Source organism: Oncorhynchus gorbuscha, unplaced genomic scaffold (assembly GCF_021184085.1).
Source record: "Oncorhynchus gorbuscha isolate QuinsamMale2020 ecotype Even-year unplaced genomic scaffold, OgorEven_v1.0 Un_scaffold_1445, whole genome shotgun sequence".
Taxonomy (NCBI): Eukaryota; Metazoa; Chordata; class Actinopteri; order Salmoniformes; family Salmonidae; genus Oncorhynchus; species Oncorhynchus gorbuscha.
Genome location: NW_025746224.1, coordinates 1,024 through 14,652, shown reverse-complemented (window position 1 = coordinate 14,652; position 13,629 = coordinate 1,024). Strand labels below are relative to the sequence as shown.

Below are 13,629 nucleotides of genomic sequence, written 5' to 3'. Positions count from 1 at the left end.
GAGCACCACAGGGTTCAATGCTCCTTCTTCCAACTGAGCACCACAGGGTTCAATGCTCCTTCTTCCAACTGAGCACCACAGGGTTCAATGCTCCTTCTTCCAACTGAGCACCACAGGGTTCAATGCTCCTTCTTCCAACTGAGCACCACAGGGTTCAATGCTCCTTCTTCCAACTGAGCACCACAGGGTTCAATGCTCCTTCTTCCAACTGAGCACCACAGGGTTCAATGCTCCTTCTTCCAACTGAGCACCACAGGGTTCAATGCTCCTTCTTCCAACCGAGCACCACAGGGTTCAATGCTCCTTCTTCCAACTGAGCACCACAGGGTTCAATGCTCCTTCTTCCAACTGAGCACCACAGGGTTCAATGCTCCTTCTTCCAACTGAGCACCACAGGGTTCAATGCTCCTTCTTCCAACTGAGCACCACAGGGTTCAATGCTCCTTCTTCCAACTGAGCACCACAGGGTTCAATGCTCCTTCTTCCAACTGAGCACCACAGGGTTCAATGCTCCTTCTTCCAACTGAGCACCACAATGGGTTCAATGGGTTCAATGCTCCTTCTTCCAACTGAGCACCACAGGGTTCAATGCTCCTTCTGAGCACCACAGGGTTCAATGCTCCTTCTTCCAACTGAGCACCACAGGGTTCAATGCTCCTTCTTCCAACTGAGCACCACAGGGTTCAATGCTCCTTCTTCCAACTGAGCACCACAGGGTTCAATGCTCCTTCTTCCAACTGAGGCTCCTTCTTCCACAGTTCAATGCTCCTTCTTCCAACTGAGCACCACAGGGTTCAATGCTCCTTCTTCCAACTAAGCGCCACAGGGTTCAATGCACCACAGGGTCCTTTTTCCAACTAAGCACCACAGGGTTCCAACAAGGGTTCAATTCTCACTAGATTTCAGTTTCTTGTTTTTCTTTTATAGAATTGTAAAGCCACTTTGGGTCCTTGAAGAGCTACATACCATGTGTAATTATTACTATTGCTACTAACTTTGTCCCTCTCTCTCCCTCTGCTCTTCACCAGAATCCTAGAAAAGCGTCAGCCCAATGGGGAGACCATCGAGCTTTCGGCCGAGGGCCGCCCAGAGCTTGTGGAGGAGAAGGAGATGCCCGTGGTGGACTGCACCTGCTTCGGCCTTCCCCGTCGCTACATCATCGCCATCCTCTCAGGCCTGGGCTTCTGCATCTCCTTCGGCATCCGCTGCAACCTGGGCGTGGCCATCGTCAGCATGGTCAACGACCACACCGTCTGGAAGGGTAACAAGGAGGTCCTGGTGGTGAGGCACACTGTTCTGGCACTTACACTTACACTTCTATTTTCATCCTGCACTCTTAGAGAAAAAAGGTGCTATCTAGAACCTAAAAAGGTTCATCGGCTGTCCCCATAGGAGAACCCTTTAAAGAATCGTTTTCGGTTCCAGGTAGAACACTTTTGGTTCCAGGTAAAAACCCATTTGGAAAATTATTATTTTTGGTTCCAGGTAGACCTCTTTTGGAAAAAGGTTGTACCTGGAACCGAAACAGTCTTACATGGAACCAAAAAGGGCTTTCCCTTATAGGACAGCCGAAGAACCCTTGTGGAACCTTTTTGTCTAAGACTGTAGTTCTGACTTTGCTGATGGCTGCTTTAATGAGGAAAACATTTACTTACTACGACTGTCTGCTTTAATGAGGAAAACATTTACTTACTACGACTGTCTGCTTTAATGAGGAAAACATTTACTTACTATGACTGTCTGCTTCAATGAGGAAAACATTTACTTACTATGACTGTCTGCTTTAATGAGGAAAACATTTACTTACTATGACTGTCTGCTTTAATGAGGAAAACATTTACTTACTACGACTGTCTGCTTTAATGAGGAAAACATTTACTTACTATGAGTGTCTGCTTTAATGAGGAAAACATTTACTTACTATGAGTTTCTGCTTTAATGAGGAAAACATTTACTTACTATGAGTTTCTGCTTTAATGAGGAAAACATTTACTTACTATGACTGTCTGCTTTAATGAGAAAAACATTTACTTACCATGAGTGTCTGCTTTAATGAGGAAAACATTTACTTACTATGACTGTCTGCTAATGAGGAAAACATTTACTTACTACGACTGTCTGCTTTAATGAGGAAAACATTTACTTACTACGACTGTCTGCTTTAATGAGGAAAACATTTACTTACTATGACTGTCTGCTTCCTTAATGAGGAAAACATTTACTTACTATGACTGTCTGCTTTAATGAGGAAAACATTTACTTACTATGAGTGTCTGCTTTAATGAGGAAAACATTTACTTACTATGAGTGTCTGCTTTAATGAGGAAAACATTTACTTACTATGACTGTCTGCTTTAATGAGGAAAACATTTACTTACTACGACTGTCTGCTTTAATGAGGAAAACATTTACTTACTATGAAATGTAAGTGTCTGAAAAGGGAGGCTCTTTGAAGTGACCGGTGGTTCTATGAAGAGGTTTTTCCCTTATTTCTTCTCAAAGAACCATTTTCTTGAAGAGGTTTCCCTTCTTTCTTCTCACTCTTTCTTCTGAAATTTTCTTGAAGAGGGTTTTTCCCTTCTTTCTTCTCAAAGAACCATTTTCTTGAAGAGGGTTTTTCCTTCTTCTTTCTTCTCAAAGAACCATTTTCTTGAAGAGGGTTTTTCCCTTCCTTCTTTCTTCTCAAAGAACCATTTTCTTGAAGAGAAGTTTTTCCTTCTTTCTTCTCAAAGAACCATTTTCTTGAAGAGGGTTTTCCCTTCTTTCTTCTCAAAGAACCATTTTCTTGAAGAGGGTTTTCCCTTTCTTTCTTCTCAAAGAACCATTTTCTTGAAGAGGGTTTTTCCCTTCTTTCTTCTCAAAGAACCATTTTCTTGAAGAGGGTTTTTTCCTTCTTTCTTCGCTGTCTGAATGGTAGCAAATAACCTTGCTAGCTAGTGTTGTGGGAAGAGGAGGGTTGGGGTCAGGTCAGGGGGTCAGGTCAGGGGGAGGGCTGGCTACAGGCCACAACAAAGGTTGTAATTTTGGGCTTGGAGGCTCATAGGGTGTGTAACCTAACGCAGCAGGTGTCAAATAAATACCTGAACGGGGTCCACACATCCATTTTTCAGGGGAAAGTAAGCTAGGTTGAAGATACTGTATCAATGAAAACCGCATACTTCCGGTTGTTTCCGACCTCGCTGAGGTTGGAGTGTGTCCAAGCTTTATTTTTGTGCAGAGGAAGAAGAACACTGTCAATGGACAATGTACTTTGACTTGAAAATACTTTATTTATAATCACAATCAGCACCTTTTGAAGTGTAGCCTTTATCAAGGTGCTTGGGAAGCTAACACAAGTCTTCAGGTCTCAGGCAAGGTTTCTCATCACTCAAGCATTATTTAACGAACCCACTCCGCTACACATCCGTAGTTATGGGTTGTGTTCATTAGGACACGCAACGAAAAAACGTATTCAAAAATGTTCTGCAACTGAAAATCTAAATGAGCGTTTCTTATTGTACAAATCCAGGGAGTCCTTTGCTCCCAGATGGTTTTCTTCCGTTTGGTGCCTTATGAGCACAACCATGGTCTCTCCTCCTCTTTCTCTCCCCAGGCAGCACAGTTCAGCTGGGATCCAGAGACCGTGGGGATGATCCACGGGTCCTTCTTCTGGGGATACATCGTCACACAGATTCCCGGAGGTTTTATATGTCAGAAATATAAAGCTAACAAGTAAGTACATTTTAGGATACATCGTCACACAGATTCCTGGAGGTCTCATATGTCAAAAATATAAAGCTAACAAGTATGTACGTTTTAGCATGCTTTGGGATGATTATTCCTGTATTGATTGACTGATTTCCTTATTGTATGTCAATACCTTTCCTCAAACGTGTCGGAGGTCAACTTTTTTACTACTAGGATTCATTTGACTAAAGTAGACATTATATTTGACTCAAATATACATTCTATTTTATTAGAGTATACATTATATTTAACTTAAGTATACATTCTGTGTACAAATGTACATTATATTTTACTAGAGTAAACATATTTGACTAAAGTATACGTTATATTTTACTAGAGTATACTTATATTTTACTAAAGTTGACATTATATTTACTAAAATATACATTATATTTGACTAAACTATACATTATATTTTACTAGAGTATACATTATATTTGACTAAAGTGTACATTATTTTGACTAAAATATACATTCTATTTTACTAGAGTATACATTATATTTGACTAAAGTATACTAAAATATACTTTATAGTATGGCTGCGGATGTTGCCTCAATCAAAAAGTTATGTATTCATTTTTACTAATGAAGTATAGACGGAGCCCTTATAGTCAAGGGTTTCCATCAGACATTTTGAACTGCTACCAAGGTTGGGACAGTCTCATCAATAACATGACGTTTCTCTCAGGATTAATTACATGTTGATATCAGTCAAATGAAATGAAAACCAGCTCAATGATTGAAATATTTATATAATTTAAATATCTCTAAGGTCTCTATAGCTCTCAGTGGTTGAAATGAAGGCTGGTCTCTATAGCTCTCAGTGGTTGAAATGAAGGCTGGTCTCTATAGCTCTCAGTGGTTGAAATGAAGGCTGGTTGTGTTTGTCTCTGACTGTTTCTGTCTTGGTGTGTTTCAGCGTGTTTGGCTTCGCCATAGTGGCCACATCCACTCTCAACATGCTGATTCCATCTGCTGCTCGTACACACTACAGCTGTGTCATACTAGTCAGGATATGCCAAGGCCTCGTCGAGGTACTTAGAGTGCATCTGTCTCTCTCTCACTCTCACTCTGTGTGTGTGTGTGTGTGTGTGTGTGTGTGTGTGTGTGTGTGTGTGTGTGTGTGTGTGTGTGTGTGTGTGTGTGTGTGTGTGTGTGTGTGTGTGTGTGTGTGTGTGTGTGTGTGTGTGTGTGTGTGTGTGTGTGTGTGTGTGTGTGTGTGTGTGTGTGTGTGTGTGTGTGTGTGTGTGTGTGGGAATATTATGTTTGGATATTTACTGTGTGCATCACTTCATTACTTCCCTATAGGCGTATCTTACCCAGCATGCCATGGGATCTGGGCCAAATGGGCCCCGCCTCTAGAGAGAAGTCGACTGGCCACAACAGCATTCTGTGGTAAGATACTAAAACAAATGGATTTAAAACATCCTCTCACGCTCTCCCTCCCCTTTTCTCTCTCTTAATAAACCACACAATGAATGAATGAATTTCCCCCGGGATAATAAAGACTACTCTACACATTACTGGATCCAACCATTTGTGATGTTACTTGATGTTCTTGTCAAGAGAGTAGCTAAGATGTGCTTATAAACAACCTCAACATTATAGTAAAGTTCCTATTGGTAACATCCCAAATAAATCTAGTGCAGCACATTGTCTTCCTACATACTGTATGCATGCATTCCACAGGAGGTTGGTGGTACCTTAATTGGGGAGGACGGATTCGTGGTAATGGCTGGAGTGGAATGGATGGAATGGTATCAAATACATGCCATTCCATTCGCTCCATTCCAGCCTTTATTATGAGCCATCCTCCCCTCTACAGCCTCCATTGATGCATTCTCAGCTGCAGGAAGTGTATGTAGCCCTTTAAACTCCAAATGGAAAATGGCAGATTTGGTCAGTGATAAGAGCTTAAATTTGAGGCACTTTCAAATGATGCTTTTGGATTGTACCTAAACCAGATGGAGATTTGTAATGGACCGTTGTTAGATTGTAGTGGATCATTGTTCGATTTTAGTGATCGTTGTTGGATTGTAGTGGATCGTTGTTGGATTGTAGTGGATCGTTGTTGGATTGTAATGGATCGTTGTTGGATTGTAATGGATCGTTGTTGGATTGTAATGGATCGTTGTTGATTGTAGTGGATCGTTGTTGGATTGTAATGGATCGTTGTTGGATTGTAATGGATCGTTGTTGGATTGTAGTGGATCGTTGTTGGATTGTAATGGATCGTTGTTGGATTGTAGTGATCGTTGTTGGATTGTAGTGGATCGTTGTTGGATTGTAATGGATCGTTGTTGGATTGTAGTGGATCGTTGTTGGATTGTAATGGATCGTTGTTGGATTGTAATGGATCGTTGTTAGATTGTAATGGATCGTTGTTGGATTGTAATGGATCGTTGTTGGATTGTAGTGGACCGTTGTTGGATTGTTGGAGTGGATCGTTGTTGGATTGTAATGGATCATTGTTGGATTGTAGTGGATCGTTGTTGGATTGTAGTGGATCGTTGTTGGATTGTAATGGATCGTTGTTGGATTGTAATGGATCGTTGTTGGATTGTAGTGGATCGTTGTTGGATTGTAGTGGATCGTTGTTGGATTGTAATGGATCGTTGTTGGATTGTAATGGATCGTTGTTGGATTGTAGTGGATCGTTGTTGGATTGTAGTGGATCGTTGTTGGATTGTAGTGGATCGTTGTTGGATTGTAGTGGATCGTTTGTTGGATTGTAGTGGATCGTTGTTGGATTGTATAACATTGTGTGATGGTGGGGATTAATTGTGTGATGGTGGATTTTTATTTATTTCACCTTTATTTAACCAGGTAGGCAGGTTGAGAACAAATTCTCATTTACAATTGCGACCTGGCCAAGATAAAGCAAAGCAGTTTGACACATACAACAACACTGTTACACATGAGGTAAAACAAACATACAGTCAATAATACAGTAGAAAAATAAGTCTATATACAATGTGAGCAAATGAGGTGAGATGAGGGAGGTAAAGGCAAAAAAGGCCATGGTGGCTAAGTAAAATACAATATATCAAGTAAAACACTGGAATGGTAGATTTGCAGTGAAAGAATGTGCAAAGTAGAAATAGAAATAATGGGGTGCAAAGGAGCAAAATAAATAAATAAATACAGTAGGGAAAGAGGTAGCTGTTTGGGCTAAATTATAGATGGGCTATGTACAGGTGCAGTAATCTGAGCTGCTCTGACAGCTGGTGCTTAAAGCTAGTGAGGGAGATAAGTGTTTCCAGTTTCAGAGATTTTTGTAGTTCGTTCCAGTCATTGGCAGCAGAGAACTGGAAGGAGGGACCAGAGAGATATACCTGCTGGAGCGTGTGCTACAGGTGGGTTCTGCTAAGGTGACCAGTGCGCTGAGATAAGGAGGGACTTTACCTAGCAGGGTCTTGTAGATGACCTGGAGCCAGTGGGTTTGGCGACGAGTATGATGCGAAAGGCCAGCCAACGAGAGAGCAGGTCACAATGGTAGGTAGTATATGGGGCTTTGGTGACAAAACGGATGGCACTGTGATAGACTGCATCCAATTTATTAAGTAGGGTATTGGAGGCTATATTGTAAATTACATCGCTGAAGTCGAGGATCGGTAGGATGGTCAGTTTTACGAGGGTATGTTTGGCAGCATGAGTGAAGGATGCTTTGTTGCGAAATAGGAAGCCAATTCTAGATTTAACTTTGGATCTGGAAGGAGAGTTTACAGTCTAACCAGACACCTAGGTATTTGTAGTTGTCCACATATTCTAAGTCAGAACCGTCCAGAGTAGTGATGCTGGACGGGTGGGCAGGTGCAGGCAGCGATCGGTTGAAGAGCATGCATTTAGTTTTACTTGTATTTAAGAGCAGTTGGAGGCCAGTGAAGGAGAGCTGTATGGCATTGAAGCTCGTCTGGAGGGTTGTTAACACAGTGTCCAACGAAGGGCCAGAAGTATACAGAACAGTGTCATCTGCGTAGAGGTGAATCAGAGACTCACCAGCAGCAAGAGTGACATCATTGATGTATACAGAGAAGAGAGTTGGCCAGAGAATTGAACCCTGTGGCACCCCCATAGAGACTGGCAGAGGCCCAGACAACAGGCCCTCCGATTTGACACATTGAACTCTATCAGAGAAGTAGTTGGTGAAACAGCCGAGGCAATCATTTGAGAGACCAAGGCTATCGAGTCTGCCGATGAGGATGTGGTGATTGACAGAGTCGAAAGCCTTGGCCAGGTCAATGAATATGGCTGCACAGTATTGTTTCTTATCGATGGCGGTTAAGATATCGTTTAGGATCTTGAGCGTGGCTGAGGTGCACCCATAACCAGCTCTGAAACCAGATTGCATAGCGGAGAAGGTGCGGTGGGATTCGAAATGGTCGGTGATCTGTTTGTTGACTTGGCTTTCAAAGACCTTAGAAAGACAGGGTAGGATAGATATAGGTCTGTAGCAGTTTGGGTCAAGAGTGTGTCCCCCCTTTGAAGAGGGGGATGACCGCAGCTGCTTTCCAATCTTTGGGAATCTCAGACGACACGAAAGAGAGATTGAACAGGCTAGTAATAGGGGTTGCAACAATTTCTGCAGATCATTTTTAGAAAGAAAGGGTCCAGATTTTCTAGCCCGGCTGATTTGTAGGGATCCAGGCTAAGGCTAAGCTAGCCTTGGCTTTTCTAACTGCTTGTGTATATTGGTTTCTAACTTCACTGAAAAGTTGCATATCAGGGGGCTGTTTGATGCTAATGCAGAACACCACAGGGTGTTATTGTGTTGGTTAAGGGCAGTCAGGTCTGGAGAGAACCAAGGGCTATATCTGTTCCTGGTTCTACATTTCTTGAATGGGGCATGCTTATTTAAGATGGTGAGGAAGGCATTTTTAAAAAAAAACAGGTATCCTCTACTGACGGGATGAGGTCAATATCCCCCCAGGATACCCAGGCCAGGTCGATTAGAAAGGCCTGCTCGCTGAAGTGTTTCAGGGAGCGTTTGACAGTGATGAGTGGAGGTCGTTTGACCACTGACCCATTACGGATGCAGGCAATGAGGCAGTGATCGCTGAGATCTTGGTTGAAAACAGAAGAGGTGTATTTAGAGGGCAAGTTGGTTAGGATGATATCTGTGAGGGTGCCTGTGTTTACGGCTTTGGGGTGGTACCTGGTAGGTTCATTGATAATTTGTGTGAGATTGAGGGCATCAAGCTTAGATTGTAGGAGGGCTGGGGTGTTAAGCATGTCCCAGTTTAGGTCTGGGACATGGATTGTATCCTCACCTTTGATCTGTTTTCCTTTCAACTGCTACCATGGTTATGCTTTTTAAATGTCTTCTTTCAACTGCTACCATGGTTATGCTTTTTAAATGTCTTCTCTTTCAACTGCTACCATGGTTATGCTTTTAAATGTCTTCTTTTCAACTGCTACCATGGTTATGCTTTTTAATTGTCTTCTCTTTCAACTGCTACCATGGTTATGCTTTTTAAATATCTTCTCTTTCAACTGCTACCATGGTTATGTTTTTTAAATGTCTTCTCTTTCAACTGCTACCATGGTTATGCTTTTTAAATGTCTTCTCTTTCAACTGCTACCATGGTTATGCTTTTTAAATGTCTTCTCTTTCAACTGCTACCATGGTTATGCTTTTTAAATGTCTTCTCTTTCAACTGCTACCATGGTTATGCTTTTTAAATGTCTTCTCTTTCAACTGCTACCATGGTTATGCTTTTTAAATGTCTTCTCTTTTCAACTGCTACCATGGTTATGCTTTTTAAATGTCTTCATGTTTGTCATCAAACACATGGAAACCATGGAAACCATGTGTTTGATGTATTTGATACCATTCCACCCATTCCGCTCCAGCCATTACCACGAGCCCATCCTCCCCAATTAAGGTGCCACCAACCTCCTGTGCTGTTACTTTTCATACACATTGACAATGAACAGGACTTGTCAATGTGTAAACATTAGTGAAGCCTCCTTGTCAGTTTAGGAGGCAGTGTAATCTTTTCTAACAAAGAGCTAATTAACTGTTCTTACTGTAAGTTAATTGTTTCCCTCCACAGTTAGTTGGCTAGGTCAGCTAGTTAGTTAGTTAGTTCGTTAGTTCGTTAGTTCGTTGGCTAGGTTAGTTCATTAGCTTGCTAGCTAATCTCGAAACCCAAATCCAAATATTGCGTGAGCTAGCTAGCTATTGTTACTGACTTTGATTGTGGGTGCTGAGGTGTTCAGATCTGGCCTGACGGAGGCATTACACAACAACAATAGAAACACCATATTTCTGTGTCTTGCTCTTTCTTTGTGTCACAGGTTCCTATGCGGGAGCTGTGGTGGCCATGCCTCTTGCTGGGGTGTTGGTTCAGTATGTAGGGTGGCCTTCAGTCTTCTACGTCTATGGTGAGTAAAAAACAACCCGGGCAGTACCGAGTTTAACTGTCTCATCACCATACAGGTCCCCTAAGATAAACCCCAGCAAGCTTAGCCTAGTGGTTAGAGCGTTGGACCGGAAGGTTGCAAGTTCAAATCCCAGAGCTGACAAGGTCGTTCTGCCCCTGAACAGGCAGTTAACCTTCTGTTCCTAGGCTGTTCTTAACTGACTTGCCTAGTTAAATAAAGGTCAAATATTATTTTTTTTACAGTGGGTGGCCCCTGCTCAGCTGCCTACTGCCCATGACCCAGTGTTGGTAGCCCAGACTATTGAAAGTGGTATGCTGACTACTCAGTTAGCCAGTGCTAGCCTCCTTTGGGGAGCTAGCGGTATAGCACCAGTTCATAGGAGGAGAGCGGTAGAGACATGGGGCTTGCTGGGTATTTTTTCTGTGACAATGACATCCAAACTGACACAATTTATGTTATTGCAAACGTGTCATCACTGTAGTGTACTGTAGAGACCATTCTCCCTACCCTACCTTTCTCCCTACTCCACCCTTCTCATTTCCTACCCTTCTCTCTCCTCTTTACCCTCTCTACCTCTCTCCTCCTCTCTCCCCCTTTACCTCTCTCTACCTCTCCCTCCTCTCTCTCCCTTACCTCTCTACCTCTCCCTCCTCTCTCTTTACCTCTCTCCTCCTCTCTCCTCCTCTCTCTCCCCACTTTACCTCTCTACTCCCTCCTTTCTCTCTCCTTTCTCTCTCCTCTTACATCTACCTCTCTCTCCTTTCTCTCTCCTTTCTCTCTCCTTTTACATCTACCTCTCTCCTCCTTCTCCTCTTTACATCTACCTCTCTCCTCCTTTCTCTCTTTTCTCTCTCTTTACATCTACCTCTCTCCTTCTCCTTACATCTACCTCTCTCCTTTCTCTCTCCTTTCTCTCTCCTTACATCTACCTCTCTCCTCCTTCTCCTCTTTACATCTACCTCTCTCCTCCTTTTCTCTCTCCTTTCTCTCTCCTCTTTTACATCTACCTCTCTCCTCCTTCTCCTCTTTACATCTACCTCTCCCCTCCTCTCTCTCCTCTTTACCTCTCTCCTCCTCTCTCCTCCTCTCTCTCCCCACTTTACCTCTCTACCTCTCTCCTCCTTTCTCTCTCCTTTCTCTCTCCTCTTTACATCTACCTATCTCCTTCTCCTCTGTACATCTCTTCCTCTTTCCTCCTCCTCTCTCTCTCCTCTCTATCTCTCTACCTCTGTCATCCTCTCTTCCCCCTTTACCTCTCTCCTCCTCCTCTCTCCCTCCCTCCCTCTCCCAGGCAGTTTTGGGATAGCATGGTATCTCTTCTGGATCCTGGTGTCGTATGAAAGCCCGGCAGCCCACCCCACTATCACCCCTGAGGAGAGGAAGTACATTGAGGAAGCCATCGGAGAGTCAGCAGGTTTTGCCAATCCTCTACAGGTAATCACAAAGACGCATGAAACATTTTATTTCAAATAAACTGCACAATAAACTCTCACACACACACTCCACCACTTTTCTTTTTGCTTTTTGCTCTGTTCTGCATTAGCATCAAACAGCCCCCTGATATGCAACTTTTCAGTGAAGTTAGAAACCAATATACACAAGCAGTTAGAAAAAGCCAAGCACGCAGCCTTAGCCTGGATCCCTACAAATCCAGCCGGGCTAGAAAATCTGGACCCTTTCTTTCTAAAACACACACGCACGCACGCACGCACGCACGCACACACACACACACACACACACACACACACACACACACACACACACACACACACACAAACACACACATCCCTCTATAATTTCACTTTTTTGCTGTGTGAGGGCTGGTGAGGAATGTGAGCACAACCATCTCTCATTCCTCCTTGTTGCAGAAATTCAAACCCCGTGGAGAGCATTCTTCACGTCCATGCCGGTGTACGCCATTATCGTAGCCAACTTCTGCAGGAGCTGGACTTTCTACCTGCTTCATCAGCCAGCCGGCCTACTTTGAGGAAGTGTTTGGCTTTGAGATCAGCAAGGTGAGACAGAGTTTTAATTATGAATTAACCCCTATCCCCCATCCCCTAGCCCCTATCCCCTAGCCTAGCCCCTATCCCCAAGTGTAGCCCCTATCCCCCTAGCCTATATCCCCTAGCCTCTATCCCCTAGCCTAGCCCCTATCCCCTAGTCTCTATCCCCTATCCCCTAGCAAAGCCTCTATCCCCTAGCCCCTAGCCTATCCCCTAGCCTCTATCCCCTAGTAGCCCCTATCCCCTAGCCTCTATCCCCAGCTCCTAGCCTAGCCTCTATCCCCCCCTAGCCTATCCCCTAGCCTCTATCCCCTAGCCTAGCCTCTATCCCCCTAGCCTCTATCCCCTATCCCCCTAGCCCCTATTTCCTAGCCTATATCCCCTAGCCTCTATCCCCTAGCCTAGTCCCTATCCCCTAGCCTCTATCCCCTATCCCCTAGCCTCTATACCCTATCCCCTAGCCCTATCCCCTAGCCCCTATCCCCTAGCCTAGTCCCTATCCCCTAGCCTCCTCCCCTAGCCTCCCCTATCCCCTAGCCTATCCCCTAGCCCCTATCCCTAGCCCCTATCCCTAGCCTAGCCTCTATCCCCTAGCCTCTATCCCCTAGCCTAGCCTCTATCCCCTAGCCTAGCCCGTATCCCCTGGCCTCTAGCCCCCTAGCCCTAGCCTAGCCCCCTATCCCCTAGCCCCTAGCCTAGCCCCTAACCCCTATCCCCTAGCCCCTAGCCTAGCCCCTGTCCCCTAGCCTAGCCCCTATCCCCAGCCCCCTATCCCCCCTAGCCCCTAGCCTAGCCCCTATTCCCTAGCCTAGCCCCTAGCCTCCCCTATCCCATGGCCTAGCCCTAGCCTATCCCCTAGCCCCTAGCCTAGCCCCCTAACCCCTATCCTCTAGCCCCCTAGCCTAGCCTCTGTCCCCAAGCGTTGCCCCTATCCCTAGCCTAGCCCTAACCCCCTATCCCCTAGCCCCTATCCCCTGCCTCTAGCCCCTGTCCCTGCAAGCGCATATCCTAGCCCCTGAGCTCTAGCCCCTATCCCCTAACCTATCCCCTAGCCCCTATTCCCTAGCCCCTATCCCCTATCCCCTAACCTCCCCTAGCCCTATCCCCTATCCCCTAGCCCTAACCTATCCCTATCCCCTGACCTCTAGCCCCTATCCCTAACCTATCCCCTAGCCCCTATTCCCTAACCAAGCCCCTATCCACCCTAACCTATCCCTATCCCTATTCCCTAACCAAGCCCCTATCCCCTAACCTATCCCCTAGCCCCCTATTCCCTAGCCTAGCCCCTATCCCCCTAGCCTAGCCCCGAGCCTAGCCCCTATCCCATGGCCTCTAGCCCCCTAGCCTATCCCCTACCCTAGCCTAGCCCCTAACCCCTTCCCCAAGCCCCCAACTCAGCCCCCTGTCCCCAAGAGTAGCCTTCCTATCCCCAGCCCAGCCCTATTCCCTATCCCCTAGCCTAGCCCCTATCCCCTGACCTCTAGCCCCTATTCCTTAACCAAGCCCCCTA

At 44.9% G+C, this 13,629-nt stretch overlaps 1 protein-coding gene across 1 annotated transcript in view; it reads left to right on the top strand.

The window, feature by feature from the left end:
* LOC124022831 (vesicular glutamate transporter 1-like) overlaps positions 1 to 12,128 on the top strand; it is a gene marked incomplete at its 3' end in the record, with an annotated part of 46,653 nt that extends 34,525 nt beyond the window's left edge. The window contains exons 2-8 of the mRNA XM_046337509.1: positions 1,029 to 1,281; positions 3,593 to 3,711; positions 4,646 to 4,759; positions 5,033 to 5,121; positions 10,027 to 10,113; positions 11,405 to 11,561; positions 11,982 to 12,128. Coding sequence (XP_046193465.1) covers positions 1,029 to 1,281; positions 3,593 to 3,711; positions 4,646 to 4,759; positions 5,033 to 5,121; positions 10,027 to 10,113; positions 11,405 to 11,561; positions 11,982 to 12,128 — 966 coding nt within the window. The remainder of the gene's footprint in view (positions 1 to 1,028; positions 1,282 to 3,592; positions 3,712 to 4,645; positions 4,760 to 5,032; positions 5,122 to 10,026; positions 10,114 to 11,404; positions 11,562 to 11,981) is intronic.
* Between the last annotated feature and the right edge of the window lie 1,501 nt (positions 12,129 to 13,629).